This window comes from Sceloporus occidentalis, unplaced genomic scaffold (assembly GCF_023333645.1).
Source record: "Sceloporus occidentalis isolate IW3139 unplaced genomic scaffold, rSceOcc1.0.p SCAF_7, whole genome shotgun sequence".
NCBI lineage: Eukaryota > Metazoa > Chordata > Lepidosauria > Squamata > Phrynosomatidae > Sceloporus > Sceloporus occidentalis.
In genome coordinates this window covers 62,445,405-62,471,842 of record NW_028316987.1, presented here as the reverse complement: position 1 = coordinate 62,471,842, position 26,438 = coordinate 62,445,405, and the positions used below count along the sequence as shown (strand labels likewise).

Below are 26,438 nucleotides of genomic sequence, written 5' to 3'. Positions count from 1 at the left end.
ATGGGAAATGCAAAGAAAGTTTGTGCTATCATATGTAAAGATACTGAATAAACAGTTTTTTTATAAAAGAAACCAGGATGAACTGAGTGTGCAGCTGTTTTCTTTCTTCTCATAGGGCCCAAACAGACAAGCTGCTTCGGTTCACTTTGGAGGTATGCTCTTTAAATGATGCGTGCATCCTAAGAGGACGGAAACCGAACCAAAGCCACGCTCCAGTCCTAAGGATTGGAGCACAGGTTTGGTGCAGCTTCTGGCCTCTTAGAATGTGTGTATCATTTAAACAGCATACTTCCAAAGTGACCCAAAGCAGCTTTATTTTGGCCTGTCTGTTTGGGCCCATAGCTCTGGCCTAAACTATGATAAGATTTTAAGACTGGTTTAGACTTTATATGCTGCCTTTCCACAAAAGATTATGCCTTAAAATCTACAGTCTATCAAACAGAAACAATAACAGCAACATATTAAACATCATCATCAGCTGTATCAAGGCATCCATACTTAGAGAAGATGTACTTAAGTCTATGGGATTTCTTATCCACGATGAACTCAATTCCACTAATTTTGGCAGATTTATTCCAAGTACTTCTAAGTCAGAATCCGATCCATTATCAACTTACATTATACCAGAAGCAGGGAAATCTTTCGGCTATCATAACATCTGCCAATTAGGGTATAGGGAAACTTGAAGATATTGGGAACTAATCTGAGCAAGGTAGTAATAGGGACAAGGGCATGTCTGCAGACTATCTGGTCATACTACTATTTATATTTCAGTAAGACGGAATTTTAAAAAGTCTGTATATTATAATTTCTATACTTAACAAAACATAGGCGGGTTATAGACCGCCGCTTTGAGGCGGTCTGCCGCCGCCGCCGTTTGCTCCATGCGGGAGCTGCAGCAGCCACACCGCGCGGCTCCCGCACGGAGCAAAAAAGGAGCTCCAAAATGGAGCTCCTTCTCACGGCGCCTCTGACGTCGCGAGGCGCCGCTGGCGCATTCGTGACATCATAGGCGCCGCGACACATCTGGACGCTATGCGTCCGATACGTAAAAATGGCGGCCCCCATGTGGAAGGGGCGCCTCCATGTTGTACGTATGGAATACGTACTAGGGTTAGGGGGGTGCGGAAGCACCGCCCCTTCCTAACCCTAATATGTATGCCATACGTATTTTTTGGCAGTCTGTAACCCGCCATACTTTCATTAATCCCACTCTGGGTTTGCTTCTTTTCTATATCTACACTTCTCCCTCCACATTCACGGACTTAACATTCATGGTTTTGATTATTTGAGAGGTCAAGGCTGCTGTAAAGGTTCACTCCTCCTCCTCCTCTCCACAGGAGGAAAATCCCCAGGAAGGAGAAGCCAAGAAGGTGTATGTAACAACCCTGCCCCTTTCCCAGTCAAATCACTGCCTTGCCCAGGCACCTGTCTGCAGGGTGAAAAGGCTGAGGGGGAGATGGATCCATCCCTTCAAACCCTTTTCCTGGGCAGATCGCTGCTGGGCAAGCAGGGAGCCATCAACCTGGGAAAGGGGCAGGGAGCCAGTTAAAGGGACAGGAGGGCAGGGGATGAAGAGAAGTGCACGTGCCAGCTCTTTTTCTCTGCCCATCCTCCCTTTAACTGGCTTCTGTGTGGGGGTGGGTGGGAGGAGTTATTCATGATTTTTCACATTCATGGAGGTCTTGGGCCCCTAATAAACCGCTTGGATTGCCAGTGATTGGGTGCTATATAAATAAATCCCATTATTATTATTATTATTATTATTATTATTCCCCATGAATGTGGAGAGCTGACTGTATTAGCTTTTGATACATCTGAGATAAATCTATAGGGCAAAATTATGTTGTTTTGTCTTAGACCAATTATGTTTTACTATCATTGCTATTTGCTACAAACAACATTTTGACAGTCTCATCATTGTACACGTTGAGTTTCCCTTCTCCAAAATAATTGAGGTATCAGGTTTTTTCCCCCAGATTTTAAAATGTCTGCACATACATAAGGAGATACTTTGGAGATGGGACCTAATTCTAAACATGAAATTCATTTATGTTTCATATGCACCTTATACAGTGGACCCTTGTTATACGCTGGGGTTTGGTTCCAAGATCCCCCATGTATAACAACATCCGTGTATGCTCAAGTCCCATTAAATATAATGACATAGCAAAATGGTGTCCCTAATAAAAAATGGAAAATCAAGGTAAATTTATACTTTTTTGGAACATTTTCAGACCGTGTATGCTTCAATCCGTGTATAAAAAATCAGTGTATAAGAAGGGCCGACTGTATACATAACCTGAAGGTAATTTTATAAACAGTATTTTTAATAATTCTGTGCATGAAATAAAATGTATATACACTGAACCATCAGAAAGCAAAGGTATCACTATCTCAGGGTCTGAACAGACAGGCCAAAATAAAGCTGCTTTGGGTCACTTTGGAGGTATGCTTTTTAAATGATGCATGTGTCCTAAGAGGCTGAAAGCCGTACCAAAGCCACGCTCCAGTCCTAAGGACTGGAGCACAGCTTTGGCACAGCTTCTGGCCTCTTAAGATACGTGTGTCATTTTTACAGTATACCTCCTAAATGACCTGAAGCAGCTTTATTTTGACCTCTGTTTGGGCCCTCAGCCACCTATGTGGACAAATTTTGATTTTGAAACCTTTTTAAAATTTCAGAATTCTGGATAAGGGAAGTTGAGGTAGATATACTAGGTAACATACCAAAAAACAAATTCAGAAAAATAATGCTGTACAGCTTCCATCTACAATTTATTTTTTTAATATCCTTATTCCAGCTTGAATCTTTGCACTATGATACACATTATTTCCCCTTATTCTTTTTTTAAACTTGACTAATGTTTGTGAAATTGGAAACAGAAGGGAATTCCAGGGAATGCTGTGGCCAACAATTTTTAAGTGTGGGAAAAATTCCACTGCAATTTCTATGCACATTTATAATACAAATCAAAGTCATGGGAATGTGTCATCCTCAATATTTATTCATATATCAGCACATCTACAATTCCTAAAGTCTGAACTCTCTGGAATATTACCACAATTAAAAAGACATGTTGTTATCCAAAGAGGACATGAACATGGTAAAAGTAAGAACAGTCCTGCCCATGAAAACCCATGCACACAACACCCCTATTAGAAATTAGAAATCAACAATATCTAACTGAACAACTGTTGGATCAAGCCTACTTGGAAATTATGTCTTATAACCCATATCCCTGATACATGGTGTTCTGGTGGTGATGGTGATTGTAGCAAGAAAAATATTTAGTACAGTTTTTAAAAATCAAATAATATTTCAAGCTTCACAAACACAATGCGAGGTTAAGCCCCTGAGCTCTTTTGTTGCGAAATGGACAGACAGGACAATACAATACAATACAATACAATACAATACAATACAATAAATTTTATTTATATCCTGCCTGCTCCAGGTAGGATTGAGGCAGATTACAGTAAAACATTAAATACATGATAAAATAACAATACACAATACCCCCAGGTTGTACCCCCCCCAAAAAAAATAGCAATTAAATCATATATACATTAAAAGAATGCATTAAAAACAACAGACAAAGGATGGGATGTGAGATGCTTGATAAGATGGACTGAGCAATAGTCAATTTTTATGATAGCCTGTCAGAAGAGATCCATCTTGATAGCTTTTTAAAAGCTATCCAAGCTGGTAATATGATGGATCTCATCCAACAGGCAGTTCCATAATCTGGGAGCAGTAGCAGAAATGGGACGCCACAGCCAATTTGGCCTTCACTGGTTTCAATAAAATTCTTCCCAGAGGACCTTAGGGTATGGGGTGGATTGTATGGAGGAAGACGCTCCCTTAAATAGGATGGACCCAGGCCATGAGGGGCTTTATAGATCATTACCAACATCTTGTACTGCACCCAGACACTAATGGGCAGCCAGTGAAGTGATTTTAAAATGGGTGTTACATGGTAATTCCTGGATTTACCAGCGACCAGTCTGGCTGCCATGTTTTGAACCAACTGAAGTTTCTGGACTAGGTACAAGGGTAGCCCCATGTAGAGCGCATTGCAGAAGTCGAGTCATGAAGTTACCAGTGCGTGCACCACTGTTTCCAGGTCCCCTGGTTCCAGGAAACGATGCAGCTGGCATATCAGCCGACACTTGTCTAGAAGCAAGACACATTGAACTAAACTTCATTTTCTTCTAAGTAGCCAGATAGAAACTCTTAAAGTCCTACAAGACCTGGGTAAGACTCCATATCCCAACATAAGATATACTGGCAAACAAGATACATCTTACTTTTACTGAGAGATGGGGAGTATATCTTCTCTGAATGAACTGCAATAATTTAGGAGCACTCAAACAGAACAGGGATGGCCAAATTCAGCTCTGTAGTTGTTGGGCTACAATGTCACCTTTCTTTACCACTATTATGTGCCATTGCATATACTTATGCTGGAGATATCATCATCATCATCATCATCTAGCATAGGGCATGACTGAAAGTCATGATGATGGCCTGACACCTATTTTGGAATTCACAATGGACCATGATGTCTAGAAAAGTGCCAGTGTTGGGACACATAGAATAGGCCATGCCAAGCTTGGATAAAACAAAAGTACAAGCACCCTGGGTAATGCATAAGATGACAGATTCTCCCTACCAGCTTATTTTGCATTTACTATAGGAAAGGAAATGAGGACACAAAAAGAAGACAATTATCAAGAGAGACAGAAGTCAGAACCAATCTACCTTTTGAAATTCCCTATCAAGTCTGAAATTTCCCTGGAGGCAAAGATGACTAAACTGAGGCTGTCATACTTTGGCCACTTCATGAGAATAATAATAACAATAACAATAACAATAACAATAATAATAATAATAATAGGATTTATTTATATACCGCCCAATCACTGGGAATCCGAGCGGTTTACAACAGAGGGGATAACAGACGGTTCCCTGCCCTCAGGCTTACAATCTAAAAGACACGACACAAAAGGAGAAGGGAATGGTGGGGGGGGAAGGGATCAGGTCCAGCAGTTATTCTCTCCCTCTGAGGCCTGAACCAAGGCAGATGGACTGGAGTGAGGGCTCTTCTTCTTCCAGGCAGGCCTGTTGGAGCTAGCCTGCCTCTCTCCCCCTCAAGATGGTGGATGAAGACATGACTCATTAGAAAAATCAATAATGTTGGATGGATGGACTCAGTTAAGGAGGTCACGAGTTTGAATCTACAGAAACTGAGAAGAGTAGTGCAAGACAAGGGGTCTTGGAGATGTCTCATCCACAGAGTTAACATTAGTTCAGATGACTAGAGGGCAGCTAACAACAACAAACAAACAATTCCCCTATTGCCTATCCCCAGATCTAAGAAGCTCTTTTAGACTGTATCAGTGTCTAACACCTCAGTGCTAAATCACTCTGTTTGCCAGAAAAAGTTCATCTATTTCCAGGAAAACATCAAAACTGTTTTCAAACCCTTTGTGGCATGCTTTGGGACAGGATTTCTGAGAATAAAAGCATCTCCAATGTGAGATGCCTTTGTACACTTCATTTTGGGGTATCATCATCATCCACTTCTAGGGGTTCTCTCAGCTACAAGCTGAGCCTCTTTCTTCTCTTTGATGTTTATCACACTATACTCTTAAAGTGCTACTATTCCACTTTGACTCCTCTAGCTGCCTCCTGTTGCATTCTGGGATTTGCAGTTTTAAGGAGGGGTATTTAGAATTCTCAGTCAGAGAACTTCTGTGCCTGAGAATTCTAAATACCCCTCCTTAAAACTTCCAATCCCAGAATGCAGCAGGAGGCAGCTAGAGGAGTCAAAGTGGAATAGTAGCACTTTAAGAGTATAGTGTGATAAACATCTTTGTATTTTACAAGATTCCTTTCTTATAATATGACTTTGGCTGCTAGTTGAAGGATTCCCCCCCCCCCCCTTTTTAAAAATATTTTTCTCCACAATTGTTCTTTATTGACACTCCCTCAACTGAACTGGCAGGCTGTGTTTTCCTACAGATCTCTCTTGGCTGAACTGGTGATTCTTACTCATTTAAACTCTTACTTGTCTCCATCCAGATTTTCCAAAACTGTCTGTAGCCTTGCAGGTATCTGTGGCTGTGTGATTTTGCTCTTTTGTGTGTGTAAATGGACATTCCAGCACAGTTCTAAATAAAAACCTCTGAGTTATATTAAATTGGAGTTCTTTGTAAAAAAAAAAATTCAATATAAATTGAGCTTAAAGATGTCAAAATGTTACCCACCTCTTGCTTGCATCCATTTGAGTTAATTAATTCTCCAACATTTTAAAAGAGTCATTAGTATTGTTAGTAGGGGATCTCCAAGATGGCTATGTAAATTGACAAGACCTGTAGGCAAATACCTGGAGAGCTGTACTTTGTTCACCCTCACGTCGGTCCATTTGGATAAAATAGAGTCAGATGACCTTCTTATATTCACAGAACACATTAAGGAGCTGTGAGATTATGGAGATTTATATACGGGAGGCTCACCATGATTAAAACGGTAGTAAAACGCTCCAGAAGTGCAAAGATGTGATAGCCAGCCATGCTTCTGAAGTGTCACTGAAGCATCCCCTCTCCTCTCCCATCAGCAAAGCCTTTGTGGAGCAGCCATTTCTTCATAACAGAAGTTTCTGTTATTGAAGAAATGGCTACTCCATGACTGCTTTGCTGGCGGGAGTGCAGAGGGGATGCTTCAGAAGCGCAACCGGCTATCACACCTTTGTACTTCTGGAGCATTTTACTGGCATTTTAACCACGGTAAGTTCAGGTGTGATAATCTTGTATGTAGGCTAGCCCATTCCTAGCCACAAATGCACATGTTTTCTACATGAACAAAAGAAGCCCCTGCATAAAGTAGATGTACCTATCTGTAAAAATAAAACCACTCTTTTATACACAAAATGAGAAAATAATAGGGTATAACCAGTGGGGATGACATTGTCTCATTCCCCAATGTTCTCATGACTTGACTACAGAATCAGGTGGCAGCAAAGGTTGAGAGCCAGCATGGTGTAGTAGTTTGAGCATATGACTCTGACTCTGGAAAACAGGGTTCCATTCCTGCTCAGCCACAGAAGCCCACTGGATGACCTTGGGTGAGTCACATACTCTCAGCCCCAGAAATCCCTGTGATGGGTTCGCCTTGTGGTCATCATAAGTTGGAAATGACTTGAAGGCATGCAACAACAACAACAAATTAGTAAAGGTCAGTGAGGAGGGAAAAGAAAGGAGCAGGAACTGTGCCCACACAAGAGGAAAAGGCAAAGGTCAAGGAAAATGCTGAGCCAAGCTGAAAGTAAGGAGCCAAGGACTAAAGATCTATAGGGCATATAGCAAGGGGCTTGTTTAGTTTTTTTAATTAAAAAAACAAATCCTTTGTTCAGTACAAAGTCTGAGCTATATTTTCTTGTGGAGCAGGAAGGCAGCATCACTTGTGGTGCTCTTAAGCAGAATGTAAGACTCTGGGGGCATCCCAAACGAGAGAACTCCTAGGTCAGGCGAATATCCCCCCTTTTAAGATTAGTTTAAAAAATGAAATTAACAATGCTCACAGTGGGAGAATAATAGGGGTTCAATTACACTGGCTAGGACAAACAGTATAAACAGATTGGTGCTCATTGTGTACAGCCAAGAAAAAAGAGATGATGCCGAGGCTTTAAAATTTTAAGAAAAAAAGATATTCACAAAAGATCTGCATACCTTTTACTGTTAGTTCTATTAACTGATTAGCTGGTTTAGGAGATGACATCTTGGTGAAACAATTGGCTAAGAAACAAGTTAAAAAGCACTCAGGACAAAACTTGGGACAAAGACAGATTGTTTCAGTTTAGTTGTTTCTTGACAAAATTTCTGAATGCATTTTTATTGCTCTAACAAGAAAATTAACCAGTGTGCTCATAGGCTTTCTTGGTTGCAGTGCTTCTCATTTGAAACACTCTCCCCCGGCACTGTAGTATCCAAACCATGGTATGAACACCCAAACCATCAAACAAGCCATGGTTGAGATCTATTGCATGCCAGCTCCCATTTTCAGTCTGATCACCAAAGCAGAAGCCATAGCTTCAGATTATGTTTTGTTGATTTACAGATATTCATGATTTTGGCATATTTACTTATTGGAATAAATATGTTTCAATTTACAAAACAGAATTCAAACACAGCAGAATGACATAGTAAGATTTGCTTAACTACTGTTTGGTATGACATTTAAAATGTACCACACTAAGGCTATTCAGTAAATACATGGCTGAAGAAAGATTTGAACCAGAACACTCCTGGAATGTATATACTGTGTGGAATACAATGCTTGCTTATTGTAGCTATTAGTGTCAGTGGACTTACTTCAGAGTAAGCATGCATGGTCTTAGCCTGCATGCCTCATACTACACCCAGTACACCAGGCTCTAGTTCCTTTCTGAAAACATTGTGCAAATGCCAATATATTGTCTCAGCTTTTTTCTTTGGCAATTCTCTGGCACTAGATCACTTTGAAATGTCAAGTGTACCATGCAGTTATTTTATGATCATTTCAGCAATTTTAGGCAGTTCCCATTGGCAATTCAGAAATGACACTTAGAAAAATGTGCATTCCCTGCAACCCATGGAAGACAAATGGACCCTTTCGAGTTCTGGAAAGATAAATATACTTGGCAATAGCCAGTATTATTTTTAATTGCTTGTCACAAAAGTAAAAACCATGTAAATTTGGCATGCTGCCTATAAAAACCTAAAACAGTGACTTTTGGAAAACCATATACAAGTAATATAACATGTCCAAGATGCAGATGAACAGTTTTTCTGGATTTACCAAAGGAAAGTCTATTGCCTTTACAGTTAATGAGTTCTTCCTCTATTACCAAAGATCTCAATGTAAACATTGCACCCCTGCCCTGCACATAGTGTCACTTAACCAGAAAGGCAGCATTATACCTTAATACAGCAAGAACTATCTAATCAGCAGGGTACAAAAATATGTGCAGTGGCTGATACACATAGAGCACAAACTGGTAAAGAGGGAGTGAATAATAGGATCATAGAGTTGGAAGAGGTCACAAGGGCCATCCAATCCAATCCCATGCCATGCAGAAATGCACAAAGCACCCCCAACAGATAACTATCCAGCCTCTGTTTAAAAGCCCCCAAAGGAGACTCCATCACATTCTGAGGGAGTGTGTTCCACTGTCAAACAGTTTTTTTTACTGTCAGGAAGTTCTTCCTAATCTTGACGTAGAATCTCTTTTCCTGTACTGTGACTCCACTGCTCCTTGTCCTAGTCTCTGGAGCAGCAGAAAACACTCTTTCTCCGGCTTCAATATGACACCCTTCCAATACTTAAACAGGGCTATCATATCACCTCTTAACCTTCTCTTCTCTAGGCTGAACATATCCATATCCCTAAGTCGTTCCTCATAAGGCATGGTTTCCAGACCCTTCACCATTTTGGTCACCCTCTTCTGAACACGCTCCAGAGTGGATTGATTAATATGTTGGATTTTAGCTGGCGATATCTCAGACTGAATAAGACAAGCACAACATGTCCATAATCCATCTCCCCACCCCAGTTACTGTGAAGATTGCTGCTAAATGTGGAAAGAACAAGAAAATCTGGGAGGTTGGTAGGTTACATGATTCCTATGCTAATTTAAACATCTTGTTCCTCATTTTCTGTGCTCTGGTTTTGCCCAGACAACTCTTGGAACAAAGCAAAGAGTTCTCTCCAACCATTTTTGGGTTTACCCACCCCTACTAACATCATTGCAGCACTGAACATGACAGGGAGCCATCAATAACCTCACTCATTCACTGGAAAAGGCTCTTTTGCTTTGGTCCTCCAATTTCATTCCTCATAGAACAGCTCTGTCAACTTCCATGACATTAATCCACAGAAAGAGTAAAAGAGCTACAGAATCTTATGGTTGCACAGTCCTCTTAACACACATAATTTTGGGAAAGAAAATAAACAGCAAGTTTCAACTATTGAGATGTTAGTAAATAAAATGAAAGAAGCAATTTCTATATATATGGTGATGGTGATGACATGGAAATATTTCATTGATTTCTTAACTTGTTATATTTGTTTTGGGAAGTTTAAGTTATGCGAGTGAGCAGTAATTGTGGACTTTCACCAGACTGATTTAGAGATCTTGTCATCAATATATCAATGAGGCACAAAAAGGCTGAGAAGTGTGATTAACTGTCCTTAAAGTTGATCACATGTCTATACAGAAGCATCCCTCCTTTACCCTGTGTGATTATCTCCCCCCCCCCCCCCATTAATTTCATAGGGTTTTCTTATGGAAGGAATGCTCAGAGGTGGTTGTGCCAGTTCATTTCTCTGAAAAATAGCCTACAGCATTTAACATTAATTGGCATTCCTCCATTCAAGATCAGATGGCAGCTTGTCAAACTCTCTTTCCAGTAGACCTTAGTATATTCAGAAAAGTATTTCAATAATATTTAAAGAGATGCTTTCTTGCTCCATTACTCAAGGTGAGCAACATGAGAGAAATCTACCTACTCACCATTTAATTGGATTTGATACTGGAAGCTCATTTCTCTTCAGAACAATTGTTTTTTTCTCCCAATGGCAAAAAAATTATACATACTTAACTCATTAATCAAAGAAACCTCATACCAGTCATTTACTGATATTAGCAAGTAGCATTATATCACGAAGACAACAAACAATAGATTTAGCCAGACGTAAATGCAATTACATACACAGGGAATTTCAAAAGTTCTGAAATGAAGGTGCTCTGCTCTGGTGAGGCTGGAATGGAATTCTTTCAGTACATTTCTGGAACAGCATTGGGTTTCCAATAGGTGGCAAAAAACCACAATAGCATCTTAAAGCTCAGTTATTAAATCAACTAGACAATGGGAGAGCAGGTATACTGATAGATTCTCAGTAACAGTTTCCTTCCATCTCCTATTTTTGTGTCACATCTGTTAAAATTGTATATCTTGTCTTCTTTCTTTCTTTTAACTGGCATGTAAGGCATTTCAAGAGCATTTCCAGCTATAGAGTAGGATATAAATACTGTAAATAAATACATATTTACAGGCACCATACATAAACTTATAATAAACTCAAATGCCACATTGACACATTAATTAATAAGTAGCTGTGGAGGGGAATCGTTATTAGAATAATAACAACAAAATACAACACACAGAGAGGAAGAAATGGGCCATTTCCCCCACAAGCACACCATGATCACAACCAAGCTAGCACCATGAAACAGAAGCTAGTACTCAGCCTTGACAGCATTCCTGACGTCTGTTTCTGCTATGGAATAACAACAATAATAAAAACCAATGAGATACATAAAACATTACATATGTTTCACTACTTTGACCCCAAGCAAGGGGTGGGGAACTTTTAACTTTTCCTATGTTTTTGCTTAGTACTTACGCACACACCCATGACCAGCATAGGAAACTCTGGCCAGTGTAAAGAATCCTCATTCTTGTTCTAAGTCAGATGGCTGTAGAACTGGATTTAGCATGCTGGACTGACTTGACAAGGGCAGGCAAAAGGCAGCCCTCCAGATGTCCTTGGTTTCAACTTCCAGCATTCATCTTCATTGGCTATACTAGCTAGGGCTATCGCAGTTGTATTCTGACAACATCCAGAGACTCATATTTTAGAAAAGATCTATTTCATTTTGCTGGAACAGATGATCCAGCAAGAAATGTCTTAGAGTCATGGTTTTACAAAGACCAGTTAAAAGTAAATACAGTAGTCTAAAATTAAATTTCTGCCATATTTACATATGTAAAAGACAAATGGTCTTCACATGTGTGCATCAGCAAAATGATTGAAAATACAACAACAGAAGTGAAAGCATGTTGATAAATTTGTCATATTCCTGTGTGGTGTATCTATGTGCTCATACATCTATCAGAAGCTTCTAGTCTCATATGTCTGGGTTTCACTGATGTCATTTTCAGAGTCTAAAAGATCAGTGTGCAGGAGCTTTGTATATACATCCATTTATTTCCAATCATGTAAATGAGGGGTGAGCAATTTTTCACCCCTGCACCACCTGACATGGGTCACACCAATGTGCCCAACTGCACCAGAAGTCATGCTGTATCACTTTCAGACACTCCTTAGCCCATCTGATGATGTTTTCAGGATTGGGAGTAAGAGGTGAGAAAGTTAAAACCACCATATTTGGAGGCAGTTTTGGGATTGCCTCAAATTCACCCCAATTTTTTTCTTCAGGGGCTTTGGGGGCTGCAAATTTGAGATTCAGAGTTCACACTTTCCATATCCTTGTTGCAAACAGTACAATCTGTATGTCTACTTAGAAAATAAGTTCACAGAGTTCAGTGGGATGAGTTTAAAATTGCACCCTAAGAAATCAGGATGGAAAATAGCAATCATTCCATTATGTGCTTACAGAAAATTGTATCTGCTTCATCCGTCACAAAAGAACAATATTATTTTTTAAGCAAAAAGCCAAAGTTTGTGGGTTCCAATCCACATGCCAGTGCAAGAGATACTTGTCAAGAGGCTGCACCTCCAGAGTACCTATTAAGCTTTAGATCAGATGCAGAGTCTGCAGAAGTTTCTGAAGATAGAAAAGGAAGCACACAGCACAACTTGTAGGGCTTAGTGAGCTTGGCATTCAAAAATATATGTAATTGGCGTATCCAGCTCCCAGCTTCAGATCCTGGCCACCTAACCATTTCTATCTATTCATTGGAAACTTGATGTAAATTCCTTATGTCTTTTGTTTGTAATTCACAGCTTGAGTCTTACTAAAAAAAGAAAAAAAATCTGTTGCAGATTTCTCAGTTTATAGTACTTAAATATTACTTTTTTATTGGTAATTGCAGTACAGATTATGTGGTGGAAAAAATTCATTCTTTTTAAGGCATAAAACCAAGTTCCTGTCTGTTTTGCGGATGTTAGAAATCCCATGGCACTTGACAAAGAAGAGTGGGAGTATTAGCTCTCAGAAATCCCTGGCTAAGTACCCAATATATATTCTTTTCTGCTGTTGTTTAAAGTCCCAACACAGGATACATAATTTGAAAGGACTGTAAAAAAGAGAGACAGTTTGTGAAATCAAAGCAAATAAAATGAAAAGGCATTGCATGATACAAGGAAGAAAATATACTAATTTATTAATCTGATAATAATTCTTATAAGTAACAATGTATTTGATGATTTTAACTAGATTACTAAACTTGAAACACTAGGAAGAAAGCTGTGTTAAAAATGATCTATTACTACTATTTGTAGTCAATATTTCTACTAACTTTTGGGACATCTATTTTTTTCATCTTCTGATTTTGAGGTAATTTCTAAGGCAGGCAATTAGTGGAATATCGATAATCTTCACCAATATGCTGACTTCATAAGGGTTTGTGTGAGGGAGATAAGCTTTCTTTTCAAGCATTTGGCCCCTTCTGTTTGAGTCTTCTAATGAGGAAATCTCTAAATCTAAGCATGCCTTCCCTAAATGCTTAGTTCTGTTCCTTTGAAGTTTACAGTCTGCAATGCTTGAACATATCAGTTACCTCGGATGACACAGGGCTGACAGATAACAAGAGCCCAAGCTACTGTGCCTAACAAAATTGATGGACATCCGCAGTGGAGTTGTATGTGGGGGGAAGGCTTTTGTGTGCACAGATTGTTAAGACAAACACAAAATGCTGTTGCCAAGAAAGGCCACCCTACTGAGCTGTGGATGGATGTTACTATTTTTTAAGAAGGATCCCTCTGATGATATAACAGGGTTGACCCTGTTAGTGAGGGCTTCATAAATCTTTCTCAACTGAACGTTTCTGGCCATGCAGGTTGGAGGGCAGACAAAAGAATCAAAAGAACCAGGATGTGAAGTCTCTGTACCGTTCATGTTAGGTTTGCCTGTGGGACTCTGTAATAATATAACAATAGCCAAGATTGCAAGGCACAGCTGTAGTTCAGGGCCTTTTTTCAACCCCTTCTAACAATAGTTTGAATTTTAGATTCCTAGTGTTATTGTGATGTAAAGCCTTCCAACTTTATTGATTATTTCCTCTTTTTGAAACAGATCACTTATATTTATCATTTTTAACAAATGTGGCTGCCAGAGAAAGAGTCATATGGTGATGTAGAAGGATTCTCTGTAATGCAGATGGCCATAATTATTGTCTGTTGAAATTACCCTGTGAAATAAGCCATCTATAAAAGATATTTAATCGTATCTACTATAAATCACTTGCACTAACTCTAGCAGTTTTTGCCATTCTGGCAAAAGGCAAAGGAAGCTAATAATAAGTCTAATTATTACAACTCAAATTAATTTGAGTGACTTACTCAGTGGGAAGCATTGTCTCCTCTAATGAAGACACATAATTCAAATTAACAATTATAATTCAGATATATTTATTTTCATTTGTGATGAAATAAATGATTTGTTATTATAATATGCAATAGCAATAGCAAGAAAGCAATAGCAAGTACATTTCTATACCACTTATCTATCAGTGGACTTAAGGACTCTCTAAGCACTTTACAATGTGTAAGCTAATTGCCTCCAACAACCTGGGTACTCATTTTAGCAACCTCAGAGAGATGCAAGCCTGAGTTGAGCCTCAGCCCTGGCTACTATTGAACTCACAACGTTATGGTTTGTGAATGAGTGTCTGCAGTACAGGCATTTAGCCACTGCAACATCAGGGCTCTATATACATACTCATATATAGTAGCTCAGGGAAATGTCACATTAATAGAAAATACATGCACCTAGATATACCACACCAATCTTATGCACTGATTATTTTATGCATTAATCAAGTTTATACCCCCATGTCTAGCTCCTATGTACTGTAGGGTTTTTTTTTAATTAATATATTAATTTATGTCCTTTACCACAGCCATTGTGGTATAATGGTATAAGTGTTGGACTACAGCTCTGGGAAACCAGGGTTCAAATCCTCACTCAGCCATGGAAACCCGCTGGTTGAACTTGGCCATGTCACACACACTCTGCCACAGAGGAAGGCAATTACAAACATGCCCTGAACAAACATTGTGAAGAAAATTCTGTGATAGGTTTCCTGTGGGCCACCGTAAGCTTGTTGTTTGTAGTTGTGTCCAAGTCATTTTTGACTTATGGTGACCAAGGTGATTTATGGTGACTTATGGTGAATAAAAATGTCCAAGTTATTTTTGACTTACAGTAACCCTAAGGCAAACCTATCATAGGTTTTTCTTGGCAAGTTTCTTCAGAGGAGGTTTGCTATCAACACCTCTGAGGCTGACAGAGTGTGACATTCACAAAGTCACCCAGTGGGTTTTTATACTTGAGCACGGAACTGAATCCCGATCTCCAAACTCATAGTCCAGCACTGAAACCACTACACCATGTTGGTTCCCCCATTTACAGCTACTACCTAAATAGTTCACCAAAGAAAATGCTTTTGGTAAGAGTGAAGACCATTTTTGAAAAAGCTCCATTTTTTAAGTTGGCTCTATTTTCTTTCTTCAAGGTACAGGACTGAAATTTTACATATGGTGCTTTAGGAATATAATGCACAAAAGTTTATATTATTAAATAAAACTCTAATTTAACCTTCATATTTATCTTTTGAACGAGACTGAAAATGGGACTAGTCATTCAAAGAGCTTAACTTTTGCACATATAGGGAACACGCTTCAAACAATTTGCTTGAAATGAAACAGAACAAATGCTAGGTGGGAGAGAGAATTAATGTGGGTGGGTGAAAAGGGGAAAGAGTCAAGGTTTTCAGCTTTGTAAATAAATAGCTTGAAACATGGGAACAGACCATAAGAGACTTGTGAAAAGATGGCACACCTATTTCCTTAGGATGGAAAAGTCTCCTAAGCCAAGTCTCATAAGAATTCAAAACAATGCACAATGGGTGTTAAATTAGCTTTACAGATACAACTATTATTTCAAAACTCATTCCACACTATATGGATTTGTTATTTGAAACTTGTATGGGTTCACTTATACAAATTTGCATACTTTTCAAAAAAGCAAAACAAATATTCATCTAGACTACAGAGATAAAAAGGCTTTGTGTGTTTATAACTTCCTGTCAGGAGACACAGGTATACCATTGTCTTCCAAAATGTAACATTATCCATCTGGCCAGCAAAACATCTGGATATTTATCTTAGCTCATCATTTCCTCCTGCAAGTCCAGAAATTGTCAGTTATTTCAGCTGAGATTCAGCCCAAGGGAGAAAAGAAAAAGTTACATCCTTCTTTGCCCAGGTTTTATAAACTGAACTTTATCTTCTTCCCTAGGATACCAATAAGTATAAATAAAAGCAGTCTGAAGTCTTATTATTGTGGTTTCTGAGTCTGTGCATATAAATGCTAGGCCAAACAGCTGGCACATGTGACTGCATTTGCTATGCCACTGTGTTTTCAAAGTTCAACAGAATCAGTGCAGATGCTTTTCAAAATACATGTCCAAAATGTAAAGGATAAAAGGAATACATTTTCTCCCACTACCACCCCAAAAAGTAGCACAGTGATACAACATATATTAGTTTTTTGTTCAGAATTTGAAACAATGCACAATGGATGTTAAATTAGCTTTACAGATACAGTACAACTATTATTTCAAAATGCATTCCACACTATATTTGTTAGTTATTTGTTATTTGAAGACTGAGCACTTGTAAGACTTAGCTATATATGTCGGATAATTTGATTATAGCAAGTGTCTTCAGTTTCAGCTTCTGTTCCTCTGCCATGCTAAAGAACACCTTAACATCTGCATATAAGGTTCCTGTCACCTCTAATACCCTCTGCGCTAATATACTTACACATGTAAAAGATGACAGAGTTCAAGGCATGAAGTTGGTAGGAAAAACTCTTATCGAGTCTAGACCAGTGCCAGGGAACATTTGGCTCTCCAGATGTTTTAGACTACGACTCCCATAACTCCTTACCACTGGCCATGCTGGCTGAGGCATCTGTAAATTGATACCCAGAATGGCCAAAACATTCCCCACCCTGGTTGAGACCAACATCCTCTAATTTCTCATCGACACCACTGGCAAGGCCTATGGATAACTTAGAAGGGAGGTTCTCCACACCTGGCCTCTTTCTGTGAATACAGCAATAGTTTAGATGTTCCAATAGAGTGCAAAGTAGAGCCCCCACGCACCATGCAAACAAACATTTCAGTATTCCTTATATAACTGTACAAGATAAGAACTGTTGCAAAGTTACTAAAGTCAGCGAAGATACAGTTCATGACCTTCAGAAGTACATTCTAATTCTTCATTTTTTATTTTGATGTTTCCTGTCTGAATGTGCACTAGAAATGCTGAGAACTGCAGCATAAAATTTAAACCTCTTTTAAAAAATAATCTCTCATCAAGAATGCCTTTCACAATCTATGTGGCTCTTGGCTAAACTAAGTGCTGGTAACTTTACTCTTCAGTTTGTATTTTTGCTTGTTCTTCAGTTATTTCTCTTAATATTCCATGATGGCTTCTTCGTTTGCTCAAGAAACATTGATAAGGGACTTTGTTAAAAGCCTTTTGGAAATCCAGATAAACCATATCTGCTGAACCATCAACCCTTTTCATATGTTTGTTGACATTCTCAAAGAAATATAGAAGGAGAGTGAAACTTAAATTATCTACAGAAGCCCTGTTTATTCTTTAAGACTCATCTTCTATATGCTTTATAATTTTATCTTCAGTAACACTTTCTAGAATTTAATTTAACCAATATATAATTTCCTATATGCCCTTTGGATCATTTTCTCAAAATTGGTATCACACTCTTCGGTACAAGATCTTGGGGACATTACTACATAGTTGTATTAAAAACTGATATTCTTTAAGAATTCTTGGACTGATACCATCTGGACCCAGTAGTTTATTTGCTTTTTCAGACTCTTAAGAATAGTCTCAACACCAGAAGAGATAACAGCAACCAACTTGGGAAGATTTAAAAAGGGATTAGAAAAAATCATGGAGGAGAAGGCTAACAATTATTGCTATTCATGATTGCACTTTGTCATTTTCAATATCAGAGGGAGTTTGCCTCTTTCTAGGAGCACGCTATGGCACACATTTCCTGTTTTTTGGGCTCTACTAATCTGAGTGACCACTGTGGAAACCGAATTCTAGAGTAGATAAGCCTTCAGTTTGTTCCAGCAAGGGTCTTCTTATGTTCTTAGGATAGTACTACATCCAAACAAATTTGGATGAAGAACAGCGCAGGAATAGGCCATTGATATATCTAGTCCACCATTCTGTTTCCATAGTGGGAAATCTATAAGGAGGACACAAGTGCTCTAGCAGCCTGCCTGCCAGGCACAGAGGAGCAATGTTTCCATTGCTACCAGTGCACTAGCACAGTTTGTCATGCTACTGGCTGTGCATTCATCCAATGCAACATCTGTTGTACAGCAGCTGTGCAAGTGCTTGTACAACAGTGTAATGCAACACAACTGCACTAGCAAGAATTTTTAGTCCATTCATGCTATGTTGGATCCAGGCCAAAAGAAAGCTTTTAGGAAGTAGGGCAAAGTAGCCACATGAAGAAATTCAGGCGAGTTACACACTGCTATTAAAGTACGCGCAGAGTGCGTACTAGGGTTAGGGAGGTGCGGTGCATCTGCACCTCCCTAACCCTAATACGCGCTCCGTGCGTAAAAAATGACGGCGGCCGTTCCAGACGGCGGCTGCCATTTTTACATAGCGGACGCTGTGCTTCCGCACGTGTCACAGCGGCTATGATGCCGCGAGTGCGCCAGTGGCACTTCGCAGCGTCATAGCCGCGCTGCGAAAAGGAGCTCCATTTTGGAGCTCCTTTTTTGCTCCGCAAGGGAGTTGCGCGGTTTGGCTGCTGCGACTCCCTCGCGGAGCAAACAGCAGCGCAGGGAGACCGCCGCAAAGCGGCAGTTTGTAACCCACCTCAGAGACTACAGCCCGGGGCCCTGTTTATACCTCCATAAACAGGGATAGCTACCTCTGTCAATAAATTTGACACAGCACTTGTTTTACTTGCCTCCCTAGGTGCAATTACTTTTGCACTCACAACGTAGTGAGGTTCTTCTGAAACTAGATTGCTTCAATTAATATACTGTATTATAGATTTTCTTGCAGACACAGTATCAGGTCTGATTTCATGTAAAACAGGCAGCCTATTGTATCCTTGAAATCCATTGTGTATTTAGACTTTTTCCAGACAAACTAAGCCCTGCCACTTGGTGAAAGCTCAAGTCACTGAATATCAGGAAAGGATGGTTAAGAGATTGGGAAAGTTATATCTGCACCAGCTCTAATCCTAAGTAAACCCCTCCATGAGGACTTGCCTGAAGCATTCACTTCTGGTTATCACTGGTTTGCTTACTGGCTACTACAGTGGTACAACACTGCCAGTGTAATAACAATATTGAACATAATGGATTTCCCAGTAGTCTGTTTCTCTCCACTAGAAACAAGCTTGATTCTTCAACATTTCATAGGCCATTTCTACACCTTCCAGTGTAGAATATTAACTTCCTGGAAGTTTTAGAATATCAATCATTTTCAAGAATTCCCAGTGATTAAAACCAGACTTTAAAGCTCTTTATGTCGGGTTTAAATAATTAAAGGCAGGGAGTGATGATCATACAAAATTGTAAATGAATGTACACATTCTCATGCCCTGGAAATATTTTGTAAATGGACATTTTATATTAAATATTTACAGAAGCTTTCCAAAGCTTTACGATCTTCAAAGCAGATCATTTCTACCCCGTTTCCTCTGTGATTAAAATGAAACTATACTCAAAATGGAGACAAAGATAAGATGGAGGCTGCTCTCATATGCCACATCATCAAATTTTCCAAACAGTAGTTGGTTTAATAGCATACTTACTGCTATGATCAAACCACAGTTTGGTGTTATGTCTGAACTAGGAAACTGTAGTTTGATTGAGCCCTCGAAACTGTTTGATCATGCTTTGCAATCATGGCTTAGTGCTGGCACACAAAGTTGTACTCATGCCTTGAAGGGCTCACGGCTAGGGAAAACAACGTGTGGAAGAGCTGGACAATCAAAATACAGGGAAGGAAAGAGTTAAATATACCCACATTTCTATTGTTCCTGGTCCAATGCAAAGGCTTCTGCATATTTTAAAAAAACTGCCTGCATAAAGTCATGCAGGTTACTGGCACTTGTAGTTTGAACCTTGGAAGGTCACACTGTTGGCAATGAAGTTATTTAAGAGTTCAAACAGGTTCTAATATTCAAAGCCATTTAAAAAACAACAACAACAGCTCCAGAGTGGAACAGATTTTCTTCTCTCTCTGTCAACTTGAATTGGCCTGATAGAATTATGTGCCTGGTATGATGTGTGTAACAACAGTTTTACAGAACTACTCTAGTTTTCAAAATGGTAATCACTTTTTTCCAGGACAACACAGTACTGCCAACACAGTTAATGTCACTGTTTATGAAACATATTCCCTTTCCCCGTCTCTCTCACACCCACATGCAGAACTTGGCTATCCCTTTTGATGAATATTCCCCTCCTCTCAGCATTATTGTCTCATCTCCCATGCACTTCCTCATATCCCACCCACCCCTCTCCCTAAATCAAGTCTGGAGTTCCTCCCATAGGACTGCTGTATGTCCGATTGCCTCCTTCCTCTTCTACTTAACTCAAAAACCCTCCCAGCATTGTTCTAGCCTGGATCTGACCCCATTTCTTTTTCCATCATCCTTGTTCCCATCAAGACTATAGCCCATCCCTCCCTTCCACTCAGTTCAACAGACCAACTAATTTCCTACCTGTTGCCCATTATTACTATTTTTTTCAAAAACAGTGCCAATATTTTTTACACATCTGAAAACTTTTCCTCTGACTGTGAAATCTGGAGGTTTTAAGTATAATAACAAGGAAATCCAGAAGTGCACAGTCTACACTTCCAGGCAACTTAACCCAACCAAAGGGAGGGGAATGGCAGATATAATATATAAGAGCAATGTATATGGTTTCAGCTTTTAGCTTTCACCTTTTCAATTTAAGGTATTTAAACCCTGCTTTCTGAACTATGATTTCTGAACTTACACTGAAAAAAACATATTATAATATGAAAGTACAATGTTATAAATCAGAGAAAACAGTAAAAATATGCACACTACAATAAAAATATGCTGTCTCTCTCTCAAAATAAACAATATTTTTAAAAAATGATGGAACTTTCTGAAAAGAGAATTTCTGTTGCGGTGTCAAAAAGCAGGAGACCCTAACCTTGAATCTCCTTTAATTTTTTTAAATTAAATAATTGTATTGAAATTCAAACACTTGCAAAATTTATTTGGATCTTGGTAACAGTGGGCTGGGGAACAACAAATACTCATGCTGACCTTAAATCAGAGGCCAAATCACATACGTAAATATAATCCTAAAACTTAAGTTCTTGGGACCAGGTTTTTACCAACATTCAAATTATAGCACATTAAAGGTTCATGCCCCAGCATCTATGTTCCAGGCTGCAGACAGGTAACCCTCTTTATTTCCTTTCCTTTCCTTTCCTTTCTTCAAATTCTGAAAATCAATACTGTGGAAGATAATAAAATGAGGGAAAGATAACAGTTCAACAAATAAACAAGCAACTGCATGGTATAAGAAACAGACCATAATTGTGCATTGATTTCTCACCTGGGACAGGCAGGATTTTTCACAAAAATGGAGGGATGATGTGAAATTTAAAGGAAGATTTCCAAAATTTCACCAGCCAAGAAATGGGACAGTATGATGAAGAGTCATTATTACAGTAAACAATAAATGAATATCAAACCACTTTATAGTCAATAGTTTCTTTTTTCACTTCTGACATTTTAAACTGACGGATGAGTTTTCTGACAAAGCCATTCCCCACACTCTGTTGAGATATCCTAAACATTATACCAGTAAGTATTTTCCAGTGCTCTTTCTAAATGGGCTGTCCCTACTAGAACAGAAATAAGCATCTTATGTTGCTGTTCAGAGTTTGACCCACAGAAAACAGATAAAAGAAAGAGGACTCCACATAATACAACTGACTGGTTAATTACATTAGCAAAAATGTTTACAACCATTATCCAAAACTCACGATCCAAGAGATGCATATGTGTTTATCTACTCATTCATCACTGCCTTGGTCTTAAAAAAAATAAGCGTAGAGAAAAGGTCTAAGAAAGGGTGTTGATATTGCTGCCATCACTATCCACCAGCTGCTGTGGGTTAGGGGTACGGAGGTGGGGGGCAGCTGCCTAAATAGACTTAACTCTTACTTTACCTAATGAGAAGGCTGACCCTTAAGGAGAGATATTCTAGACACAACAGAATGGCTTCCACAGTGGTGCAAATTGTTAATGATCAACAAAATAGTAGCATCAGCTACTTTAGAATCTCTGCCAGGAACACTTGAGAAAGTAAGTTAAATACCAACAGAGAACAAAAGCAAATCTAAATAAAATCTTACCATGGGCCATGCGATGAAACCAGTAGTATCCAAAATCTACTCCAAGGAATGTCAAGTACCATGTCCATGGAGAGTCCCAGGGCAATTCAAGAAGTCTATAGTTTTCCCATGTATAAATGTATGTTGATACCTCAACACTTCTAGACAAAGCACTGAAATACACAAATAAACACACCCAAGTTCAGAAGAATATTTAAGAATTTCACCTGCAGCTCAATTTAATATATGTTCACTTATAAGCCACCTCACTGAAGGTCCTTTCATGCTACCCAGATAAAGTGTTATGATTTTACTTTAATAGATGCGCTGGATGCACCCCAGGGAATCCTGTGGCTTGTCATTTGTTGAGGTACTGGAACTTTCTGGAGCTTATTTATTTCATTTACATGCCACCTTTCTTCCAGAGTGTGACTCATAGTGGTTCACAAAAAGAATCAGGTAAAACCGAACAATTTTTTAAACACAATTCTAAATATCCCCTAATTTCATATCTCAGCTTTCCCAAGGGCAGAAGCATGCCAATTAAAACTCACTCTTAGCTTTATAATTGTGTATTGTGAGAGGAACTTGAGTAAGAAAGTATGTGTGTGTGTGTACTCTCAAGTCTGGTGACCCTATGAATTTCATAGGGTTTTGTCTGTTCCTTCTTCTGAAATACAGCCTACAGCAACTGGCATTCCTTGGCAGTCTCCCATCCAAGTACTAACCAGAGCTGACTCTGCTTAGCTCTCAAAATTATACAGGATCTGGTAACAAGTATGCTAATAAACAACTAAGAGGCAAAACAGAAAGCCCCTTTGGACTGGCTTGAGGGGCAGCATCAGAGGGTGGCATTTAGCATCACACCACCTGCCGAACTACACAGCAGGCAGCTTTGGGGTGCTCCAACAGTGGAACGTTCATACGCCGCATACCGCAGGAGAACTGCAAAGCCGCAGTGTGGTGGAAACCTCCCCTTTTTTGTCAGTTCAAAAAGGAGTGGCATTTTGCTGCTTCTTTTTGTGCTGGCAAAAAGCCAGTTTAGGGGCATGGAATGCGATTGCCCAACCCAAACCCAGCTTTCAAAGGGGCGGCATCAAGCCACCCCTTCAGGGCCAACTGTTTGTGCCCTAATTGTGCTCTAAAAAAATGTAGTCTGAGGTCAACTTATCTGAAAGAATAGATTTACTTACAGATAAGTACAGATTGAATCTCCCTTATCCAAAAGGCTTGGGAGCAGAAGTGTTTTGGATTTCAGATTTGGGGGTATTTTGGAAAATAAAGATAATGAGATATTTTAGCAATGAGACTCAGGTCTAAACATGCAATTCATTTATCTTTTGTATATAACTTATACACATAGCCTCTAGGTGATTTTATAAATAATATTTTAATCATTTTGCACATGAAATAGCATTTGTGTATACTGAACCAACAGAAAGGAAAGGTGTCACTATCTCAGGCACTCATGTGGACAGTTTTGGATTTTGGAATATTTCAGAATTTGGAATTTTGGATAATGGAGACTCAATCTGTATGTGTCAAAGCACTCTTTAGAGCACACTTAATTTTACTTGACTAACACACTGGTTCACCATTCTGCAGGATCTAAGATACTGAAAACAACTTATGTTATTCCATATTTAGCTCCAATCAACATAATTCTACAAATTCTTTTTCTATAATTGTACAGCATATTTGTGCCAGAAACTGACAAGAGAAATTCTGGGGTTTTATAGAATAAATAATGGTCTTAAATTGTATGCTAGAAAAACTTTGGATCAGTAGTTGTTTCAAATGAATGTAATTGCAAAAAAGCTATAGAGAGACAAATCTGAATCCGAAGACTAATCTGAAACTGAAAAAGTCACAATCAAAAGAAAATAAACTATTAAAGAGTCAAAAATGGCAAACAAGGCACCCAAACTCAAACAACATAAAATTGATGCTGTTGTGGCACCAGGGTCTAGAGTGCGATTTGTATCTTTCATGGATTTAGGTTGAGCCTCATATCTCCAACAACATAGAAACACTACAATCAAATTTTTGTAACAATAAGCTACTATTTGAAAAATACACCATAATGTTTCCTAGTTTTTATTCCAAAAATCAAACCTTTTGAAATGAAAGCAACGGGGAAAGAGAATAAAAAGACCCTTTTCCACCTCTGGCTGTCATAGCCCACCTGTGCTTCACTCACAGCCCTCCAACAGCTGTCCTGGTTTTCCACTGGAGATATCTGCTTAACTTCAGTTTTGACAGTTGATGGACCAAGAATTTCCATCCAAGATTTTATGGCAGGTGTACCTGCTATTTTCTAAGGCAAAACACCTGGAAAGAACTCTGTTCTTTTAATATTTTCAAAGATGATTTTATGTAGCCCAATGATATTTTCACAATTTATAGCATGAGGCATACACAAGTCTTAACTTAAATTCTTAATCATAGAGACAACTGGGCCAAAGGGGAACAAATGATAATCTAAAAGAGGAACAGGGAAAGGGCGGCGGATTCTCTCAACATTCCTTTTGTGACCAGGATATTAAAAAAAACCCACATCTGCACACAATGTTATCAGTTCTTGGCCTCTATGCAGTGCACAGTTACAATAGCTTAAGCTGCACTGAATCAAGAGAGCTTAAGAACGCCTGACTCTGTGTTGGATTGTGGCCACTGGGTACTGTTTTCTCACTTCGCCTTGTTAATATAACTGTTGTAATGCTTTTGCAGCACAGCCAGAAATATGAACAGATACATTTCCTAGATTTTTATGAACTTTCATTTTGCCCTTGAGTCCTTTTTCTTCCATGGGCTACAGCCAAAGTGTGAAAGAAACTCAGTCAAACTCTACAGAGCAATTATTGTTTTCAAAGTCACGCAAGTAAAAACTGCAGATTTTAAATTAATTTTTGAGTCACAAAAGGTATAAAACATGATATCTGGTGTTATTAAAGGACATTCTATCACATCAGCAACTGAAATAAGTCAACAATTGCTTATTTATATCTCGTTGGATAGCATGTTATAGAAGTCAAAAGGTAGCATTTGGTTACCAAGCTTATTCAAAAGCTTTTTAAAGTTTCAGTCTTCCTTCTAACATGGTTCTCAAGAGAGGAAAAAAAAACCCAGAACACCAATTACTCTCTACTTTTTGTTATAACTACATTCTTTTGAATGTAAATCTCTGTATGTCATTGGGAGTTACTCCATGTAACATTTATAATCAAGGAAATTCATTTTACAGTAAAGTAGGACAATTCACTACATTTCACACGCAGATGCCAATGTGGCTTTGATTTGTATCTGTTTTGCACCAGTGCTGTTCCCAATATAGGAGACTGTCACACACGACTTACCCCATCTTTTCCGTGCATTTAACTGTCCATGACACATCTTATCACATTTTCCTATGGCTGGGCGTATACAGCCCATATGTAACCCATTCTTGTCCTGTGGCTTTTCAAGTACAGAATTTCCCCTTGCTTGAAAAGTCACAGGATAACATTGGGGAAAAGATGGGATAAATTGTGTGCAATAATATCCATAGTCTCTGTATAGGATTCTATGATGATGCAATAAACAACATACAAAAAATTCTTCACTGCTGCCCTTGCAACATCTAAAATTTGCTCATGGAATACCTGCAAGGGCAGTTCATGCTCTGAGCATGAGGAGGTCTAACTCATCCATTAGGAGTTGATGCACCTCTCCCCCACCCTAACCTTGCTCAGATCCTGAGCTGTTTCAGAGTAATGGAAATCAAGCTACTAAGTAATATGGGATCTTCAAAGCAAATTCTAAAACACTTAAAGGCATGGGGTATCACAACAAGTAATGAAACTGGCCATAAGCTCCATTAGAATAAATTCTAGGTTTTAGTACTAACAGACATAGTATTTGATTTTCTATTAAATGAAATGTTTCTGTTGGGGAAAAATACCAACAGAACTTAAAATGGCAGGATTCCATA

At 38.9% G+C, this 26,438-nt stretch overlaps 1 protein-coding gene across 1 annotated transcript in view; it reads right to left on the bottom strand.

Annotated features, from left to right (window-relative positions):
- The window catches only part of AGMO (alkylglycerol monooxygenase), a 161,275-nt gene that overhangs the window by 122,786 nt on the left and 12,051 nt on the right, over positions 1–26,438 (bottom strand). The window contains exon 3 of the mRNA XM_089534012.1: positions 22,490–22,641. Within this exon, the coding sequence (XP_089390138.1) occupies positions 22,490–22,641 (152 nt within the window). The remainder of the gene's footprint in view (positions 1–22,489; positions 22,642–26,438) is intronic.